At 32.5% G+C, this 18,758-nt stretch overlaps 2 protein-coding genes across 2 annotated transcripts; both read left to right on the top strand.

Moving 5' to 3' along the window:
* Positions 1-10,608: 10,608 nt before the first annotated feature.
* LOC18016315 (DNA-3-methyladenine glycosylase 1) lies at positions 10,609-12,446 on the top strand. The gene is made up of 5 exons (XM_006398029.2): positions 10,609-11,165; positions 11,268-11,325; positions 11,418-11,501; positions 11,623-11,758; positions 11,889-12,446. Exons 1-5 carry the CDS (start codon positions 10,661-10,663, stop codon positions 12,150-12,152), a joined length of 1,047 nt encoding a protein of 348 aa, XP_006398092.1. The 5' UTR covers positions 10,609-10,660; the 3' UTR covers positions 12,153-12,446.
* A 2,232-nt stretch (positions 12,447-14,678) lies between these two features.
* Positions 14,679-17,149, top strand: LOC18016314 (galactan beta-1,4-galactosyltransferase GALS2). The gene is made up of 2 exons (XM_006398028.2): positions 14,679-16,018; positions 16,652-17,149. The coding sequence occupies exons 1-2, from the start codon at positions 14,790-14,792 to the stop codon at positions 16,995-16,997; spliced, it is 1,575 nt and encodes a 524-aa protein (XP_006398091.1). The 5' UTR covers positions 14,679-14,789; the 3' UTR covers positions 16,998-17,149.
* The last annotated feature ends 1,609 nt before the right edge of the window (positions 17,150-18,758 follow it).

The raw sequence follows: 18,758 nt of genomic DNA, 5'->3' as shown, positions 1-18,758 counted from the left end.
GAAAATGATGAAGAGGTTTGTTATAAGAATCAATTCCTTTTTTCATATATCAGCTTCACCTTTTCGATGATTTCTAGATGTGTTTGCTTTTGTTGGACGGTTTATAGCTTCCTGGCAAGTGATTTTCGTGAATATATGGATACAGTTTTGATCTCACACGTGAAAAAAGGTTACAAGTGGATGGTTGACTGTTCAGCACGGTACCAAGAGAAACTAAAAGAGAATGAAACAGATCTAGAAGATAGATCTTGAGACTGTAATTGTAAACAATGATTTCAGTCTATACTCCATGAAGAATGCGATTCCTACATCGATTTTCAAAGATCACGATGATGTGGTTACATCTCTGTAACTTTCTTCAAACCGTAAAGATCATGAGAACATCGCTTCTACTGTGAGTTTGTCTCTGTTTTTTATGTCAGTAATGTTACAAGTCAGTGAAGTATCAATTTTTCATGTTTCCCACAGAAAATAAAGCTGGTATGTGATTTCAGGGAACAAATTATACAGCCTTAAGAGAAATGATGGAACTATAAAGCTTAGTCAAATCTTGCTTTGATTTCCAGAAATCCGAAGCACTTTCCTCTGAGTAAACATTCGCAAGAACTATTCTTAACTCAATTAAAAATCCGTCAAGACTATCTCAGGTTCAGTATCAGATTCTCTGAAAAGAAACTGCTCTGTCTGCTTGAAAATATCTGTAGACACACACACTTTTTTTTTTTTTTGGTCGAAAATGTTAAGATTTCATACCAGCTTTTAAGATTTTACATTGTTGTGGAGAGACCACTTATTACAAAAGAAGAAAGAGGAAGAGAAACAGAGGAAGAATATTAGGGAAAAGGAGACTAAAATAAAGCTCGAGCAAAGAAGGATAAGAGAGGCTCCTGGCTGGAAAAGAAAGGAGCCGGTCCCTTATCATCCTGTCGACGGCCGCACGAACGACCAAGACCGGGGAAGAAGTGGCGGAGAAGATCCTGGCGTTGCGCTCCCTCCAAACCGAGAACAGAACCGCCTAGAACACAAGCTTTGCAATGACCTGAGTGCCTGCTGCTCCGGAGCTAGAACGGTGACCAACCCAATCCGCAACAGCGTGAAGACCCTGCGGAGATCCATTCCACAATCTTCGCGAGAAGAACAACCATATCTCCGAGGAAAAAGGACAATGGAAAAATAGGTGATCATGATTTTCCAAAGCCGAGTTACAGAGGACGCAAGATCCGTCCACATTTACGCCCCACCGAAGTAAGCGATCCTTGGTAGGCAAGCGATGCAGCATTGCCAGCCAGGAGATGAACGAGCATCGAGGAATTTGTTCCTTGAACCAGACGGTTTTATGCCAAGAAACCGTTGGAGAAGTGATCCTCATGTGATTCCAGGTAGCTCTCGATGAGAAATGGTTCACATAAGAGCCAGAAGCGCCACGCCAAAGATAAAAATCGGGTCCGTTATCAGGATTAGACGGCGTGACGGTACTGAGAACAATCTGAAGAGTCTGGGCATCCTGGGATCTAGCATTTGGCAAATGCCAACCATCATTGCGGGTTGCACAAGCGACAGAGGCAGAGATGCGAAGGCGGAGCTGACGAGTACCAGTGGCTCCGAATATAGTGTGAAGCGGTCCCAAATCCGTCCAATAGTCAAACTAGAACGATGCAGTTTTTCCATCACGAACCACACACCTTAGAAAATCAACTAGCATAGTCTTGTGTTGAAGCATACTCCGAATAGTAGGAGAGAATCTATTAGCGTCCTCCACCTGCCAGAAACTCTTTCGGTGGAAAATGTAGTTTTTTAACCACGCCACCCACAGCGATCCGGAAGAAGAAAAGAAGTTCCATATCTGCTTAAGCCTGAAAACAAGCTCAAACTCCTCTAGAAGACGAATCCCAAGACCACCTTCCTCCTTTGGTTTACAAACATCTGACCAAGCAACTCTAGCGCCCACAGCAGAGGATGTTTTATTTTTCCATAAAAAAGCCGAGCATAAGGAGTCAATTTTTCTGTAGAAACTCTTAGGCAAGACTAAGACAGAACTCCAAAAGTTTACCATTCCGTATATAACTGAAGAGATTAGGCGGATTTTACCAGCAAAGGAGAGGAGTTTAACTGTCCAAGAGTGCAGTTTCTGGGTAATGCGTTCCAAAAACGGCTGCAGGGTAGCCAGCGAGATCCTAGAGGGGTTCAGCGGAAGCCCCAAGTACCGAGTGGGAAAAGATCCAAGCTTGAAACCAGAAAGGTTACTAAGCATATCCATAGTCGTATCATCGAATCCACCAAAGAAGATTTCCGTTTTTGAGACATTCATGTCCAGCCCGCATAATGATTTAAACTCAGCCATAACCTCTTTGATCCCAAGCAGCGACTGAATCGACCCATCAGAGAAAACAAGAAGGTCGTCGGCGAAAAGCAAATGAGTAATCCTAGGATTCTCACATTTAGGGTGCAACCTAATCTTATCATTATCCACAGAATTCTCAAAGAGTCTGGATAGGGCTTCCATTACCATAATGAAAAGATAAGGAGAAATGGAGTCACCTTGCCTTAAACCTTTCTTTCCAGCGAAAAAACCAGCGAGATCACCATTCACACATATATAGAAGTGCGGCGAGGTGATGCATTCTCTGATCCATGTCGTGAAAATGGGGGGAAAATCCTGAGCCTGGAGGATTTTAAGTACGAAATCCCAACACACCGTATCGAAGGCCTTTCTGATGTCGACTTTAAGCATGCAGCTCTTCTGACAGGACACTTTATTGTAGTCCCGAATTAGTTCAGAGGATAAAATCACATTCTCACCTAAGCTCCTCCCTTTGAGGAAAGCGGCCTGGTTAGGGCTGATACACTGCTGGAGCACTGGTTTTAGTCTGTTCGCTATCAACTTAGAGATGATTTTGTAGACGATGTTACAACAGCTAATAGGTCGATAGTCACCTAGCTTGCATGCTTTAGGCGACTTTGGAATGAGAGTAATCGCGGTGTTGTTAAGATCTTTCAGCAACCAACCATTCCTAAAGAACTCCATTACAGCACCAGTGACATCTTTACCGACTATGTCCCAAGAAGCACGGATGAACTCAACAGAATAGCCATCCGGTCCTGGGCTTTTGCTTAGGGGCATGGAGAAGACAACAGCTTTTACCTCCTCCGGAGCAACAGCCTTTTGAAGGGACTGTTTCTGCTCATCGGAACATCTGAAAGGTAAAAGAGCTTGGAGTTGACTAACTGAGCAAGGGGAGATAGGCAGATCTGTTTGCCCGATAATCCCTTTGAAGTATTCTGCAGAGTAGGTTTTGATCTCAGCGATCGATCCAATCACACGGTCATCAATGTCTTTTAGGAAATGGATGTAGTTTCTAGTGACCCTCTCAGCCACCATACGGTGAAAGAAGGATGTGTTTCTGTCCCCCGAGTGCAGCCATTGTACTCTTGATTTTTGCCTGTAAAACTTCTCCTCAGCCGTTTTCAATTTATTCCATATTTCCCTCGCCTCCTTCTCCTGAGCGGCAACCAGAGGGTCAGGCGCCGTAAGAAGAGATCGCTGGAGGTCGGATAAGATAGATTCCTGCTCTTTGACTCTATTCGAGATACCACTATAGTGCCTTTTGTTCAAACTCTTCAGATTCCTCTTTAAGCACTTCATAACTCGCACAAGCTTGAATTGCAACGAAACAGTAACATTGTCACAGTCCCAGGCATCCTTGACAATATTAGCAAAAGATGGGTGGTCAATAACATGATGAAAGAACCTGAAAGGTTTACGAAAACGCTGCTGAAAGAACCGTGTGTAGATACCTATACACACACACTTCTGTATAGGTATCTCTCTATCTGCTTGTATAACCTAGAAAGCGATTGCGGTTAAAACGCAAACACTGTAATAAAAGCATGGTTTTGTTTTGTAGGTGTGGACATATGTCCACGTGTCTGAAATGTGGTCATGAGCTTCAGTGGAGTAGTAAGAATTTAGAAATGTCCGATCTGTATGGCTCCAAATGTAGATGTTGTGTGACTTGTGAGGGCATTTCTTGATTCTTAGGGCTCAAGAGAAAAAAATGAAACATATAATAAAAAATATCAAATTTTAACTAATATTGTAAATGTAAATTTTGTCAGTGAAATATCTGATTATATATGCTTCGTATAGTTTTGTCTATGCTACAAACGTTTCATGTGTATATATATATGACAAGAATGTAATATATTGACCGCAAACGACTTTCTTGCAAAAGGACCTTAAACACAAGTTTTTTCCTTTCATCTCATGCAAATCACACAGAGCCGGTAGCTTAATTAATAAATGGGTTGCTGACAAAAACTAAATGTTTGTAATTTGTAATTTGTAATTTGTTTAATTGTTTGCTATATATTTTAGGTTTAATTTGTAGTCCGTAAATATGTTTTCTCTAATTGATATTTTCATGCAATTAACTTTAATGACCAAAATTGTAGCAAAAACATGAAAATGATATAGTTTGAAATAATTAAGGGATCCCCTTTGTAACTACTATAGATATAGATTGGCTAGAGACAAAGTTTTTAGATTGCCCAACACCGGTTGGACATATCTCTCGAAGAGTTTCTTTCATCCTACTTAATAAGCTAATATATATATATATATATATATATGAAACTTTTATATTATATAGTTGAATGTACTCAACGTTTCGTAATATATATTTATCATTAATTTGATCATGACATATGTTAATATAATAATATAAATTTTTTATTATTAGTTATTTATTTTTAAGATGATAGTATAACAAAAAAAAATGATTTTTATAAAATAAAAATTATAAAAAATACAATTAGAGAAAATAGAAACTAAAAAATCTACCTAAAGTTCATAGAAATTACAAAATAACATCTGTTATTGTGTATTTTGAAATTATAATATAATAATTCAAGTTTTAATGTTTACTTTTCGTCAATAGATTATTTATAAAACATGTCAGAAAATTTTAATTTAATTTTTGCTTTTTTAGAACAATTCAATTTCAGAATTAAAAAGAGTTGATATTTATATTTAACTTATATAAAGTGTGATATCTATTTCTAGAACTTTGTCTTTCATTTAAAAGAGATTGTTTCTGGAGTTAACTTTGATTTTTCTTAATTACATTTTAGGAAACATTTTACATGGAATTACTAAATATTTATAGAAGAAATAATATATTTACATGGAATCACAATATCTTTATACAAGTTCATATTACGAGAAAATACTTAACAATTTCATTAAGAAAGGTGATTTTTGTATTTATTCGTAAACCAAACAATCCATATGAAATGAATGGGTTTTTCACATCTTCACATCATTTATATGAACCAAGTGTTTATGGTTTAGTGATTGAGAATTATAATTTAGGAGGTATGGCGTACGTTCACATCTTTAGCCAAATCCCAAACTAATCTCCAAAATCCATGATAATTTGAGTTTTCTTACCATTTAAAGCGGCTATAATAATTAACTACATGTGTATCTGGTGGAATATATATTATAGGTGACAACAGGCATTACATTATGTATCATTATCAATATATGTAATGTCATGATATTATATGGGGCAAGAAAGGTTTTTGGGCGAAGAAAAGAAAGGAGAAACTATTTAAAGCTCACTAAGAAGAGATAATGAAAAAATATTTAGAAGAAAAAAAACTTAAAAATTTTGTTAAATGTTATATCAAGTCACAAGAATTTCTTTTATATGGTTTATTCATCAACACATGGGATGTCTCCTCCTCGTGATTCTATTTAAAGAACCACATCCCCATCTTTTCACTTTCTTCTTTGTTTCTCAACCTTTTTGTAATATTATCTTCTCATAAAACATCAAACATTAATAATTATTAAAGGAGACTACCGTCTCTATTAAGAAAGATAAAACGAAGAAGAAGAAAGAGTTGACGTTTGAAGAGACTTTGGTTGTTCGGTTGTCATCCTACAAAGCTTCAGCTTAACTTTAAATAATCAATTTTTATAAACCACTTAATTTCTTAAGTATTCAATTATTTAGTTTACTCATGTGATGTGTTTCGGATAGTGTGGTAACCCATTTGGATCTCATGGATCTCATGGCCCGTTGACTCGAGTTCGCTCGAAGCTTATGGTGTCCGTTGAACCGTTGAACCAGAGAAAAGTCCACACTATAGCACTTCGGTGCGTTCCTACCGGGGCCGACCGGATCAGTCGATAGGATTTATCAAAAAAAAATGTGATGTGTTTCGCGAAATTTTTTTCCAACAAAAATTTTTTACATAGGATTTTTTAGAATATTCGGATAAAATTACAGAATTTTTAGAATTTTCGGAAGAACCAAATATTATTTATTTGCGTGTATATAGTTATTGTATCTGATCCATACTCAAATAATCAGTGGTTTAGTACTTATATGAATCAAATTACAATCATTTCGAATATCTTTCTTGCAATTATCCTTAAAAGCCTTTATTGTATAAATTTTGAAGGACCATATATGTAGATAAAGGCTTAAATGTAAGCTTTAGCTTAGCTAAAAGATGAGATTCCACAAAAAAAGCTGGAAGCTGGTCCATTGTTACACAGCTTGAATCCTGGGACCAATTTCATATTTATATTCTTATGCCATCTTTTTCCTCTCAATTATTTATATACATATCATTTTAGTCTTATACTATTTCTTATTCCATATAATTATTTGTCAAATTGTCACAAGCTTGGCTTTGCAGCTAAATGAAAATAGCGAAAAACTTTTATTTTATTAGTGTATTATTTTTTAATGTAATTAGTTCACGAGAATGCTTCTTCTACTCGAGGCCATCTATATGATTTGTGTCTTAACTTTAGAAATCTTTATATATGGATATCACATTGTCTCATATTAATTTAGCGGATTAAAAAATTTAAAATCATTGTAAGAGAATAATGAACTGTAAATGAGGTTGTAGGTGTAATAAATAAGAAAAAGAAAAGATTTGATCGTGAAGCAAAATTGTCATGCTGGATCTTAAATGAAAGGTCTCTCTCAAAATTATAATTATAACTAAGGCACTAGCAATATCTTATATATAAAAGTTGCTTAACTTTTTTTATATGTTTGACACATCAGCATTGGAGAGGTTGACACTTGTCACTTAAATTTTAATTAATATTAAATTATAAAGCACTTAAAGAATATGAAAAGTTTGTTTTATTAATTGACTCATAATTAACATTTATATTAATGTTAAACAAACATTTATGTTATAACAGATTAAAAATATTAATAGATATGTATTTAATTTTTATATAACTGTAGATTACTTAATAATATTCCAGATGTATTTTAAATTAATTTTTTAAAATTATTTATAATAAAATACTAACAAGTAACTAATGAAATGATGATTATATTTATTTTAATTTTTTATTAATTAATTATGAATTAATATTTGTGTAAATATTAAAAAAAATTTATGTTATAACTAATTAAAAATATTGAATGATACTTATTAATTTTAATATAACTTTAAATTATTAAATAATATTCAATATGTATTTTAAATTAATATTTTAAAATTTTTAGAATGAAATATTAACAAGTAAGTAAGTAATAAGTGATGATTATATTATTTTTTATAAAAATATATAAAAAATTGAAAAAAATTGAAAAGAAGAATCCGCACGTAATGTGCGGGTATTCACCTAGTCTACATATAAAAGACAATCAATTTTCTCCATATGCTTGACACATCAGCATTGGAGAAGTTGACATCTGTCAACTAAATTTTATATAATAAATTTTAATATTAAATTTTAAAACATTTAAAGAATATAAAAAATTTGTATTAACTAACATTTATATAAGCACTTAAAGAATATGAAAAGATTGTATTAACTAACATTTATATTAATGTTAAACAAAAATTTATGTTATAATTAATTAAAAAATATTGACAGATATATATAATTTTTATATAACTGTTAATTATTTAATAATATTTAAGATGTTAAAATTAATTTTTAAAATTATTTATAATAAAATACTAACAAGTAACAAATAAAATGATGATTATATTAATTTTAATTTTTTTAATTAATTGACTATTAATTAATATTTGTGTAAATGTCAAAAAAAAATTTATGATATAACTAATTAAAAAATATTGAATCATATGTATTAATTTTAATATAAGTTTAAATTATTAAATAATATTCAATATATATTTTAAATTAATATTTTAAAAAATTTTAGAATAAAATATTAACAAGTAAGTAAATAATAAGTGATGATTATATTAATTTTTATAAAAATATACCAAAAAAATCAAAAAATTTGAAAAGAAAAATCTGCACGTACGTGAGGGTATTCACCTAATTTATAGTAAAGGCAAAAGTGAGAGAATGACCTTTCTTTCTTCTCGCTGACAAATTGCTAATTGCTGATTAAATCTTATATATAAAAGATGACTAACTTTCTCAAAGAGATGACATGTGTCAATTTTTAATTTAAAGTTACAATTTTTAAAGAAAAATAATTAATAAGTTTTAATATCAAGTTTTTAACCACTTAAAGAAAACGAAAAGTTTTTTTTTTATTAATTGATTCTTAATTAACATTTATGTCAATATTAAACAAGAATTTATGTTATAATTAATTAAAAATATTGATGATTTTTTGTATAAAACTTTTGATTTGTTAATAATATGAAAAGTTTTTTTATTAATTAATTTTCAAATAAAATTTATGTAAATATTAAACAAGAATTTATGTTATAATTAATTAAAAATATTGATGGTTTTTTGGTATAAAACTTTTAATTTTTAATGATACTATATTTAAAATTAATTTATTTATAATAATATAGCAATTAATGATTATGTTTTTTCTTAGAAAAATATATAATATATAAATTAGAAATAGTTGAAAAAAAAACCTGCACGTTATGTGCGGGTATTCACCTAGTCTTATATATAAAAGACAATCAACTTTCTCCATATGCTTGACACATCAGCATTGGAGAAGTTGACTCCTGTCAACTAAATTTTAAATAATAAATTTAATATTAAATTTTAAAACATTTAAAGAATATGAAAAGTTTGTATTAACTAACATTTATATAAGCACTTAAAGAATATGAAAAGATTGTATTAACTAACATTTATATTAATGTTAAATTAAAATTTATGTTATAATTAATTAAAAATATTGATAGATATATATATATATATATATAATTTTTATATAACTATTGATTATTTAATAATATTCAAGATGTTAAAATTAATTTTTAAAATTATTTATAATAAAATACTAACAAGTAACAAATAAAATGATGATTATATTAATTTTAATTTTTTTAATTAATTGACTATTAATTAAAATTTGTGTAAATGTCAAACAAAAATTTATGATATAACTAATTAAAAATATTGAATGATATGTATTAATTTTAATATAATTTTAAATTATTAAATAATATTCGATATATATTTTAAATTAATATTTTAAAAAAAATTAGAATAAAATATTAACAAGTAAGTAAATAATAAGTAATGATTATATTAATTTTGTTATAATTTTAATAAAATTATAACAAAAAAATTCGAAAAATTTGAAAAGAAAAATCCGCACGTTACGTGCAGGTATTCACCTAGTTTATAGTAAAGGCAAAAGTGAGAGAATGACCTTTCTTTCTTCTCGCTGACAAATTGCTAATTGCTGATTAAATATAGATTTTCGAAGCCGAAATCATAACGAATTAGAATACCATATACTTAACTATTTTCTTTCATAAGCAATGGTGTGCATTGAAACATTTAGATAATGAGTAAGAATTAAATGATGTTCAAAAAAAAAAGAGTAAGAATTTTAAAAACATTTCGAAAACAGTTAACTTCTAATGATCAATATTTCAAAACTTAGGAGCTATACATAACATTAACCATAGGTTCTTAAAGAATACCAATACCAAAAACATAAACGGTGTTTTTAAAACATACCCATATTTGTTTAGATTGTTTAAGAAACTTATTTGTAGGCAGTCTTCCTAAATTTTTATTTAACTGATTTATGAATGCGTTTAGAAAGTTAAGAATGCTTCATAAATTTAGAAAGATCTTTAAAACAGTTAAAAGCACCTTCGAAAAGCAATTTGTGGAATTTTTGGAAAATATAACCAAAAACAGCTTCATATCCTTGAGAATAGCCCTAAATTCGTTCATAAAAGTAAGATAATATCAACCAATTTTATACAAAATAAATACATGAACAATATAGAATATGAATGAGATAAGGGTAAAAAAGAAGAAGAATGTGGTGTCCTTGTCCTACAATGTGACCCAAGAGTAGCACTTCCCTAAGCAATAGGCTATTCTGGATTTGCATTACATATCTCACCCCACCATGTTCCTAAAGAAACCCACTTCTCTTTCACTCCAAACCCTAATTAATTAAAACCCTAAGTAGCACCCACAAACCTCATTAAACACTATCCAAGACTCTTGTCTGAAAAACCTTAATTAGTGTGCATATAATTAATATGAGTACAGCCCACTAGCAATTATTAAATTTGATGCCTACCCCACAATTCATCATCTTTTTGCCACATATAAAAGCCCTTTTAGAGATCTCACATTTGTTTCATCCCATTATCTTCATCCTTCAAGAGCACAAAGCTAGAGAAGAAAATTTAAAAAATGTGTTCCTCAAAATCAAAGAACATGAACCAAGAAGCTATTTCCCAAATCAACGGTCGTCCGGTTCTTCAACCGAAATCAAACCAAGTTCCGACATTAGACCGACGCAACTCACTCAAGAAATCTCCTCCTAAGCCTTCAATCCATCCCATTCCATCAAAGATACCCTCACCAAGACCAACTTTTCTAAACTCTCCTCCATTGTCTCCCAAATCAAAATCTTTAAGAAACCCGGCCGGTTCTGAGAAGCCTAAACCGGTGAAATTATCAGAGAGCACGGATGGTGGCTGCAGAGAGGTTATGTCCATGGTGATTGCTCAGAAGCAGCCTGGAAGTATAGCTGCTGCTAGAAGAGAAGAGGTTGCGATGAAACAAGAAGAAAGAAAGAAGAAAATCTCTCATTACGGTAGGATAAAATCCGTAAAATCCGTAAAATCGAACGAAAAGAACTTAACTGTTGAGCATGAGAAGAAGAAGAGATGCAGTTTCATAACTACAAGTTCAGGTGTGTAAAAGTTACTTGTTCAGCAAGAAAACCTTTTTTTACTCTTCCATTTCAAGTCAACATTGATTAAACTGGATCTAAAATTTTATTTTGTTTTGACAGATCCAATCTATGTGGCTTACCATGACACAGAATGGGGAGTTCCTGTTCATGATGACAAGTAAATAAAATCTTTCTTCCTTTAATTTTTAACAAAACCCATTTCTGAAGATTTTGAAACTAATTAAGATTAGTGTTGAAATCTTTTCTCAGGCTACTGTTTGAGCTTCTGGTGTTAACCGGAGCTCAGGTCGGTTCCGATTGGACTTCGGTTTTGAAGAGAAGAAACACTTTTAGGTAAGAAGAACTTTCAAGATACCTACCAAATGGAAAATGATTTGCTAATATAAATTAATTGCTACTTTTTTGCTTTTCTTGTGAAATTTTTGGTTTAAATTTGTAACCTTTGGTTTCACAGAGAGGCTTTCTCTGGTTTTGAGGCAGAGTTGGTCGCAGAGTTCAACGAGAAGAAGATACACTCAATAGTTAATGACTATGGCATTGGCCTTAGCCAAGTCCTTGCAATTGTTGACAACTCTAAACAAATTCTTAAGGTATTAATCACGAGATTGGATTTAACCATTTCGATTTGGCTTGGTTCAGTTTATTTGCCTATACATATAATTCAATTTCATTGATTATTTTAATTTCATTGATTATTGATAAAAGTTTTTTTTTTTTCAGGTAAAAAGAGATTTCGGGTCATTCAACAAATACATATGGGGATTTTTGAAACACAAACCGGTCACCACAAAATACACATCTTGTCAAAAGATTCCGGTTAAGACATCGAAATCGGAGACCATAAGCAAAGACATGGTTCGTCGTGGGTTTAGATTTGTTGGTCCGACCGTTATACATTCGTTAATGCAAGCTGCTGGTTTAACCAACGACCACTTGATCACTTGTCCTAGGCATCTCGAGTGTACGGCCATGGCGGCTCTATAGGCAAAAAGATCATTGCTATTGTCTCATTTTGGTTGTGTAATTAAATAATATCGATTATTGTAGTACTATGTCTAGCATGTGATTTATAGATTTGAGGTCCTAACTTTAGGTATTGATTTTTGTACAAAGGCCTTTTTGTATGTGTGTGTGTGATTTTGCTTTGAATTTAATATATTTATATATGTGTGTTTATATTTTTATTTTAGTTTCTTTAATTTGTTTTTGAGGTTGATAGTTTGTGGGATATGGGAATAATGTAAAGAAGGGAGACAGAGCATGTGCAAAAGTTAAGAACCAATGTCATGTGTTAGATTATTAATGAACTTTTTATACTTTATTCTCTCTTTTTTTTGTTGATAACAAATTTTCCTTAGCTTTTGAGTTGGAAGAAAAAATATAAAAAGAAGCTTTGTTAGACCCCATTTGGTACAAAAATTGATGCAATTCTTAATATCATATTCTTTTCAATTTTAACAAAATAACTTTTAGGATTTTCACACTTATTAAAAATATTTTTTTAACATCACATATTAAAAACAATTAATATTTATTTTAACTAATGTTTTTTGGTTGAATTTTTAGTATATTCTATTTGTCTTCCAATAATCGTGTTAATACTATTTTCCACTTTCTAATGATTCTTACATCACTTATTAAATGCTCTAACGCTAATATTATAGGATAATTAAATAAAGTATATACAATCAACCTTTTAGGAACAAGAAAAGTCCAACAAATTATTCTATTAAAAACATAGGAAATACCCTCCTCACAAAAAATCATCATCTTTAAATTCGATTAAAAACTTATGTTATAACCTTGTTATACTTATAGAACTAGAACTGTTATAAAAACGCGAAAACATAAGATGTTAAGAATTTAGAAATTGAGAGAATATTATATTTTACCTTTTTAGGATAAAAATGTTTGTGTATATACCTTTTATTTAAAAGAATTTTTTTGCGCATATATATCTAAAATAAAACAAAGATGGACTAGAATGGAAACTATGCAAATTGAATTATGATATTCTTGTAAAGAAATGTGTCATGAGGGATCATGATGGCATATAATTACGTATTTCATCATTAATATCCATCCATAAAGTTAAGTGAAAATCATCATTTGGATATGTAATCAATTACGGAGGTTTAATTTACAGCTTGGTATTTCACTATGCGTTATCTTTCACTTCTTCGCTCGTTTACGTTCACTTTTTGATTTCTTTGTTTTCCTTGTGGAATTAATATCATACTCCACACCCAGATCTGTCCACTCAAAATCGAATAGTTACAAGTGTAACTTTGTAATAACTCTTTTCAATTGCATTTTTTACGGTTCTCAAAATCTTCTTGTACACAAAATAGAAAAAAAGAAGAATGGTTCAAATCGAATAAAGAAAATACTGTATGGAATATAGTGATGGAACTAAGGCACACAATGGCTTCTGATGATATTGTTAAGGCCCATTATTTACATCAGTCCACATAGCAATAGCCAATAGGCCCCAATTATGAGAGAAGTAATAGTTTGCTTAGTAGAGGCTAGAGATCAGGTGCATTCTAGTATTGGATTTGGAGTGGTGAAAATCATTTTATTTTGTCAAATCAAATAGCACAGAACTGTTAGACTTGCAGGAATCACGGATTTTTGTATTATTAGTTTATCTTTAAATTTTATTTATTTATTTTATACGTAAAGGATAATGATGAGTCTTCGAGATTCTGAAACCATAGCCTGCTTTTTTCGACCGTTTGCTAAGCTTCTAAGCGAAAAGTGAAACTAAAGATGCAATAATTAAAAAAAAAACGTTGGAGCGAGAGAATGATAATTTACATGGCAGGTCAGAAAACTGCCACGTGTCATACACGTGTTAGTAGAATATGACGTGTTATTTCATTTAAAATGCGAAGTCCCATGCGTCGGTAGAGGAAACCAAAAAGCAAGAGTCCTTTAAAAGTCTATTATTCGGTCATACATTTTCTTCTCTTTTCTTTTTGTTATATTTTTAATTTAAAATATCAATCACTATTTTAATTTGTGGTGTATTATTGTTATTCTTGTAACCTCTAAAGAGTAATGTAGCTACAAATTTGATACAGTGAGAGAAGAATAACCTGTCAGTATTTTCCTCTAAAATTCTTACTAGCTGACATGTTACAAACTTTCTTTCGCATACCATTTACAAAGGTCGATTGATAAACTAACTTACTCGTAAGGCTATAAGTTGAAATCGGAGAAAATAGAGCATTGAATAACGTTAAATTAAAGAAAATGAGAAAATAAAAAGACCTCAAATTCTGTTAAGAAAAAGCTAAACCCTTTTATTCCCCCAATCCAACTCATTTTGGCAGCTAATAATTTACTTTAATTGCTTTTCATTTCATATATACATAATTTGCTGTTTAGCACATGTATAAATTTCTATATAAATTATATATTAATACAAGAAAATGAATACAATAATGTGAACATTATTATTCAGAAAACAGAGACTTATAAAAAGAGAAAAAGAGAGACTCTCCATTACTGTTCAATTCTCCACTTTTATCTCTCCTCTGTCACTTTCCCTTCTCTCTGCTTCATTCGTCTTCTTCATCAGTAGAGAGAAGAAGAAGAAGAAGAAAAACCCCGAAAATGGCGAAAGAGAGAGACCAAAACACCAAGGACAAAAACCTCCTAATATGTTTCTTCTGGAATTTCTCCGCCGAGCTCAAGCTCATTTTAATGGCGTTACTCGTTCTCTGCACTCTAGCCACTCTTCTTCCTTTTATACCTTCCTCTTTCTCCATCTCCGCTTCCGAGCTCCGATTCTGCATCTCACGTATCGCCGCTTCAGACGCCGTTAATTCCACTTCCTCCGTCGCCGTCTCCGTCGTGGAGAAGCAGCAATTAGATAACGGCGTTATTCAACGGCCACTTACTGACAAGCCGGAATTAGATAACGGCGTTATCAAACAGCCGTTTACTGAAAAGCCGACGGTGTTAAATCACGGCGTTATTAAACGTTCGTTTACTGGTTACGGCTGGGCGGCTTATAACTTCGTGTTGATGAACGCTTACAGAGGCGGCGTTAACACTTTCGCCGTTATCGGCTTATCCTCGAAACCACTTCACGTCTACGCACATCCGTCTTACCGTTGCGAGTGGGTCCCGCTTAACCAGTCCGATAACCGGGTTTTAACCGACGGTACCAAAATCTTAACCGATTGGGGTTACGGTCGGGTTTACACGACCGTCGTCGTCAACTGCACTTTCCCCTCCACCGTAAACCCTAAAAACTCCGGCGGGACTCTTCTCCTACACGCGACCACCGGAGACGCAGATCGGAACATCACCGATTCAATCCCGGTCCTAACGGAAACCCAAAACGCCGTCGCTTTCGATCTTTATGGCTCCGATCGCCGCCGGGAGAAATACGATTACCTCTATTGCGGCTCGTCTCTGTACGGAAACCTAAGCCCGCAGAGAGTTAGGGAATGGATCGCTTACCACGCGAGATTCTTCGGAGAGAGATCTCATTTCGTTCTCCACGACGCCGGAGGGATCCAAGAGGAGGTGCTCGAGGTTTTACGGCCGTGGATTGAGCTCGGGAGAGTGACGGTGCACGATATTAGAGATCAGGAGCGTTTCGATGGGTATTATCATAATCAGTTTATGGTGGTGAATGATTGTTTGCATAGGTATAGATTCGAGGCTAAGTGGATCTTCTTCTTCGATGTTGATGAGTTTATTTATATTCCTCCGAAGAATACGATTTCCTCGGTGATGGAATCTTTAGAGGAATATTCTCAGTTCACTATTGAACAGATGCCTATGAGTAGTCAGCTCTGTTTCTCCGGCGACGGTCCGGCGAGAACTTACAGGTAATTTCAAAAAAAGTTATTCTTTTTGTTTTTTTTCATTTAACAGTAGAATTCGAAAAGCTTAAGTTTTTTTTTACTAACCCATGTGTGTTTAAAGCATCTAGAATCACAGATTTGGTTGAATTTGCATCTGATTCTGTCAAAGATGGTGGTCCATGTGGGTGAAAGTTGTTTTCAAAGAATCTTGTAGCTTTTTTCGGATTTTTCAAAACCAGTAAAAACCAGCACGAGGTTTGCTAGGATTTGATTTGATGGGTCTTTGTGTTCTTGTCAAAGATTTTAGTTTTAGATTCCAAAGTTGAGCAAAACGTAATTCAAAATTAGCTAGAAAGTAATCGGCTAATTTTCAAAACCAGCTCGAGATTTGCTAGGATTTGATTTGATGGGTCTTTTTGTTCTTTTAATTTGGATGAGTAGGACCTGTAATTTTTGTCTTTCAGTTTCAAAGATTTTAGCTTTAGATCTCAAAACTAACAAAACCTAACAGAATTCAACAAAATAGTGAAATTAACGTTCTTTGATCTTGTAGGTTTTTTACCGCTGAAATCGTTTTGTTTCTTTTTCATATTCTGCGACTTTACTATGGTTTTTAGTTATTGTGTGATTGATATATGTGATTGTGTGTGTTTTCAGGAAATGGGGATTTGAGAAATTGGCTTATAGAGACGTGAAGAAAGTACCACGTCGGGACCGGAAATACGCGGTTCAACCGCGAAACGTATACGCGACCGGCGTTCACATGTCGCAGAATCTACAAGGCAAGACATACCACAGAGCAGAAGGAAAAATCCGATACTTTCACTACCACGGTTCGATCTCACAGCGCCGTGAGCCTTGCCGTCATCTTTTTAACGGCACACGCATCGTGTTTGATAACAATCCTTACGTTCTTGATACCACGATGCGTGACATTGGCCTTGCGGTCAAGACGTTTGAGATTAGGACGATTGGAGATCGGTTGCTTAGGACACGCCAATGAAAAACAAAAAAAGAAAGAGGGAAAAAATGATTTTTAAGTTATGTTTCCACTTTGTATTGTAACGTTAATCTTGAGAAGTATTTTTTAGGCGGAATGTAACATTTTTTTATGAATTTTTTGTAGTATTCTTTTATTGTAATATAAAATTGGGTTCATAGAATCATACAGCTCAGACTCTTGGTATATAAGCATCTCTTTTATGGGCTTTTATAATATTTTTTGGTTATTTTATTTGGAAAAGTGGTCTCTTTGATTATATGAGTTAGTGCTCTTCGATTGATCTTTGTCGTGTTAATTAACCAAAAGTTTTCCATTTTTTCTTACTAAGATTCGAGTCAGTTTAAAATACTCGAATATTTGCAATGAGAATGGTCATCTTGATTTAGAAATGGTGATTGTGATAATATTAATCCAAAGAGGAAAAGTTTATTTTTTAGTTTTATTTCGATGAAAACACACAAGTGTAGACCCCACGAAGAGGGTCCTTCCAAGTTTCGTGGTTGTTAATTGCCGCGGAAGGCTGGAAAGTCTCTCACTGCCAAATTGCTCAACAATCATACAAAATTATTTCCAATCAACAAATCTCATAATAACGACAACAATTATTCGTTTAATCATTTTCATTTAGTTAATCATTTAGCACAAAAATAGAAACAATAGTTTTCAAGAAAATAAAAAGAGAAAAACACAAACAAGACTACAAGAGAATGTGCACCGACGGTTCGGCATTTAATGTTATATGCAAACAAGATAAGTAAAACAAATTTTAGCACATTCACGAAGCCCTACTTCATTAATATCGATTTCACAAATTACTGGAGTATTGTTAAATCGTGTGACATGTTTGATTTTTTCCCCATAATGATTGAATAGGATGGATTTTAATTCATTTAATATTTTCGAAGTTGTCGGAAACACAAGTAGCCGAAACTACATGATCTCTGCAGCTGTGATATTCTCTGCGAATCTACAGTTTCCATTTAAATAAATTGTTTTTCTTTTGATGTTAATTTAAAATTTTATTTTTAATGGTTTCCTACGTACAAGATTCATCGTCATAAATTAAGAAAGCAACCACGCGATCCCAACGAGTTTCTATAAACTGCATTAAAAAGATTTACACAAAATCTAATTCTTGATATAAAATAGAGCAATCATGAGTCTAATTAGTAAATTTGTGAAGTCAAAAATCGTACATGTTGTCTCCAGAACGAGCTTATATGTCATTATTAAAAATTTTATATGTGTCGTTTTAATTATTCTGATAGGATCATCATTAATCCTACGTGTTAATATGTGCGACCTGGTTTTTTTCATTGATTATGGGCCATTGAATTTGCTAATGGACCAGCAGTTTTAAGCTCGATCATAGCCACCGAATCTGTTAAATGAGTCACCAACATAAAAACTCTAAATCTTAAAGCATATATCCTACTTTATATATGCTCGTATCGTGTTCTTCTTCTTTATTGTTCCTAAACATCTTCTTATATATTCGTGTTCGTAAATATTTTGGAGTAATTAGTTATTGTTCGTAAATATAAATTGACATAAGCTTCTTTATGTTTTTCCTTAAAACAATCTTCATGACCGAGCACATATTTAGTTATATTATGTTCTTTTCACTGTTTTGTGTTTGAATGTTTTCTTTTATTACGAGTTTGTAGTCTTATATTGATATATACATTCCACCATGCTGATTTGATTAGGTTATCTTCGTTGGTGGTTTATACAGTGGACAACATGTCAAGAGGTAGGCTT

The sequence above is a fragment of the Eutrema salsugineum genome, unplaced genomic scaffold (genome assembly GCF_000478725.1).
Source record: "Eutrema salsugineum unplaced genomic scaffold, Eutsalg1_0 scaffold_20, whole genome shotgun sequence".
Taxonomy (NCBI): Eukaryota; Viridiplantae; Streptophyta; class Magnoliopsida; order Brassicales; family Brassicaceae; genus Eutrema; species Eutrema salsugineum.
This window is presented reverse-complemented; position numbering and strand designations above follow the sequence as displayed.

Coding starts and splice junctions, on each gene's coding strand:
- LOC18016315 (XM_006398029.2), top strand. CDS start 10,661: ATGTGTTCCTCAAAATCAAAGAACATGAACCAAGAAGCTATTTCCCAA. Junction 11,166..11,267: donor TTTCATAACTACAAGTTCAG/GTGTGTAAAAGT, acceptor TTGTTTTGACAG/ATCCAATCTATGTGGCTTAC. Junction 11,502..11,622: donor AAGAGAAGAAACACTTTTAG/GTAAGAAGAACT, acceptor TTGGTTTCACAG/AGAGGCTTTCTCTGGTTTTG.
- LOC18016314 (XM_006398028.2), top strand. CDS start 14,790: ATGGCGAAAGAGAGAGACCAAAACACCAAGGACAAAAACCTCCTAATA. Junction 16,019..16,651: donor GGTCCGGCGAGAACTTACAG/GTAATTTCAAAA, acceptor GTGTGTTTTCAG/GAAATGGGGATTTGAGAAAT.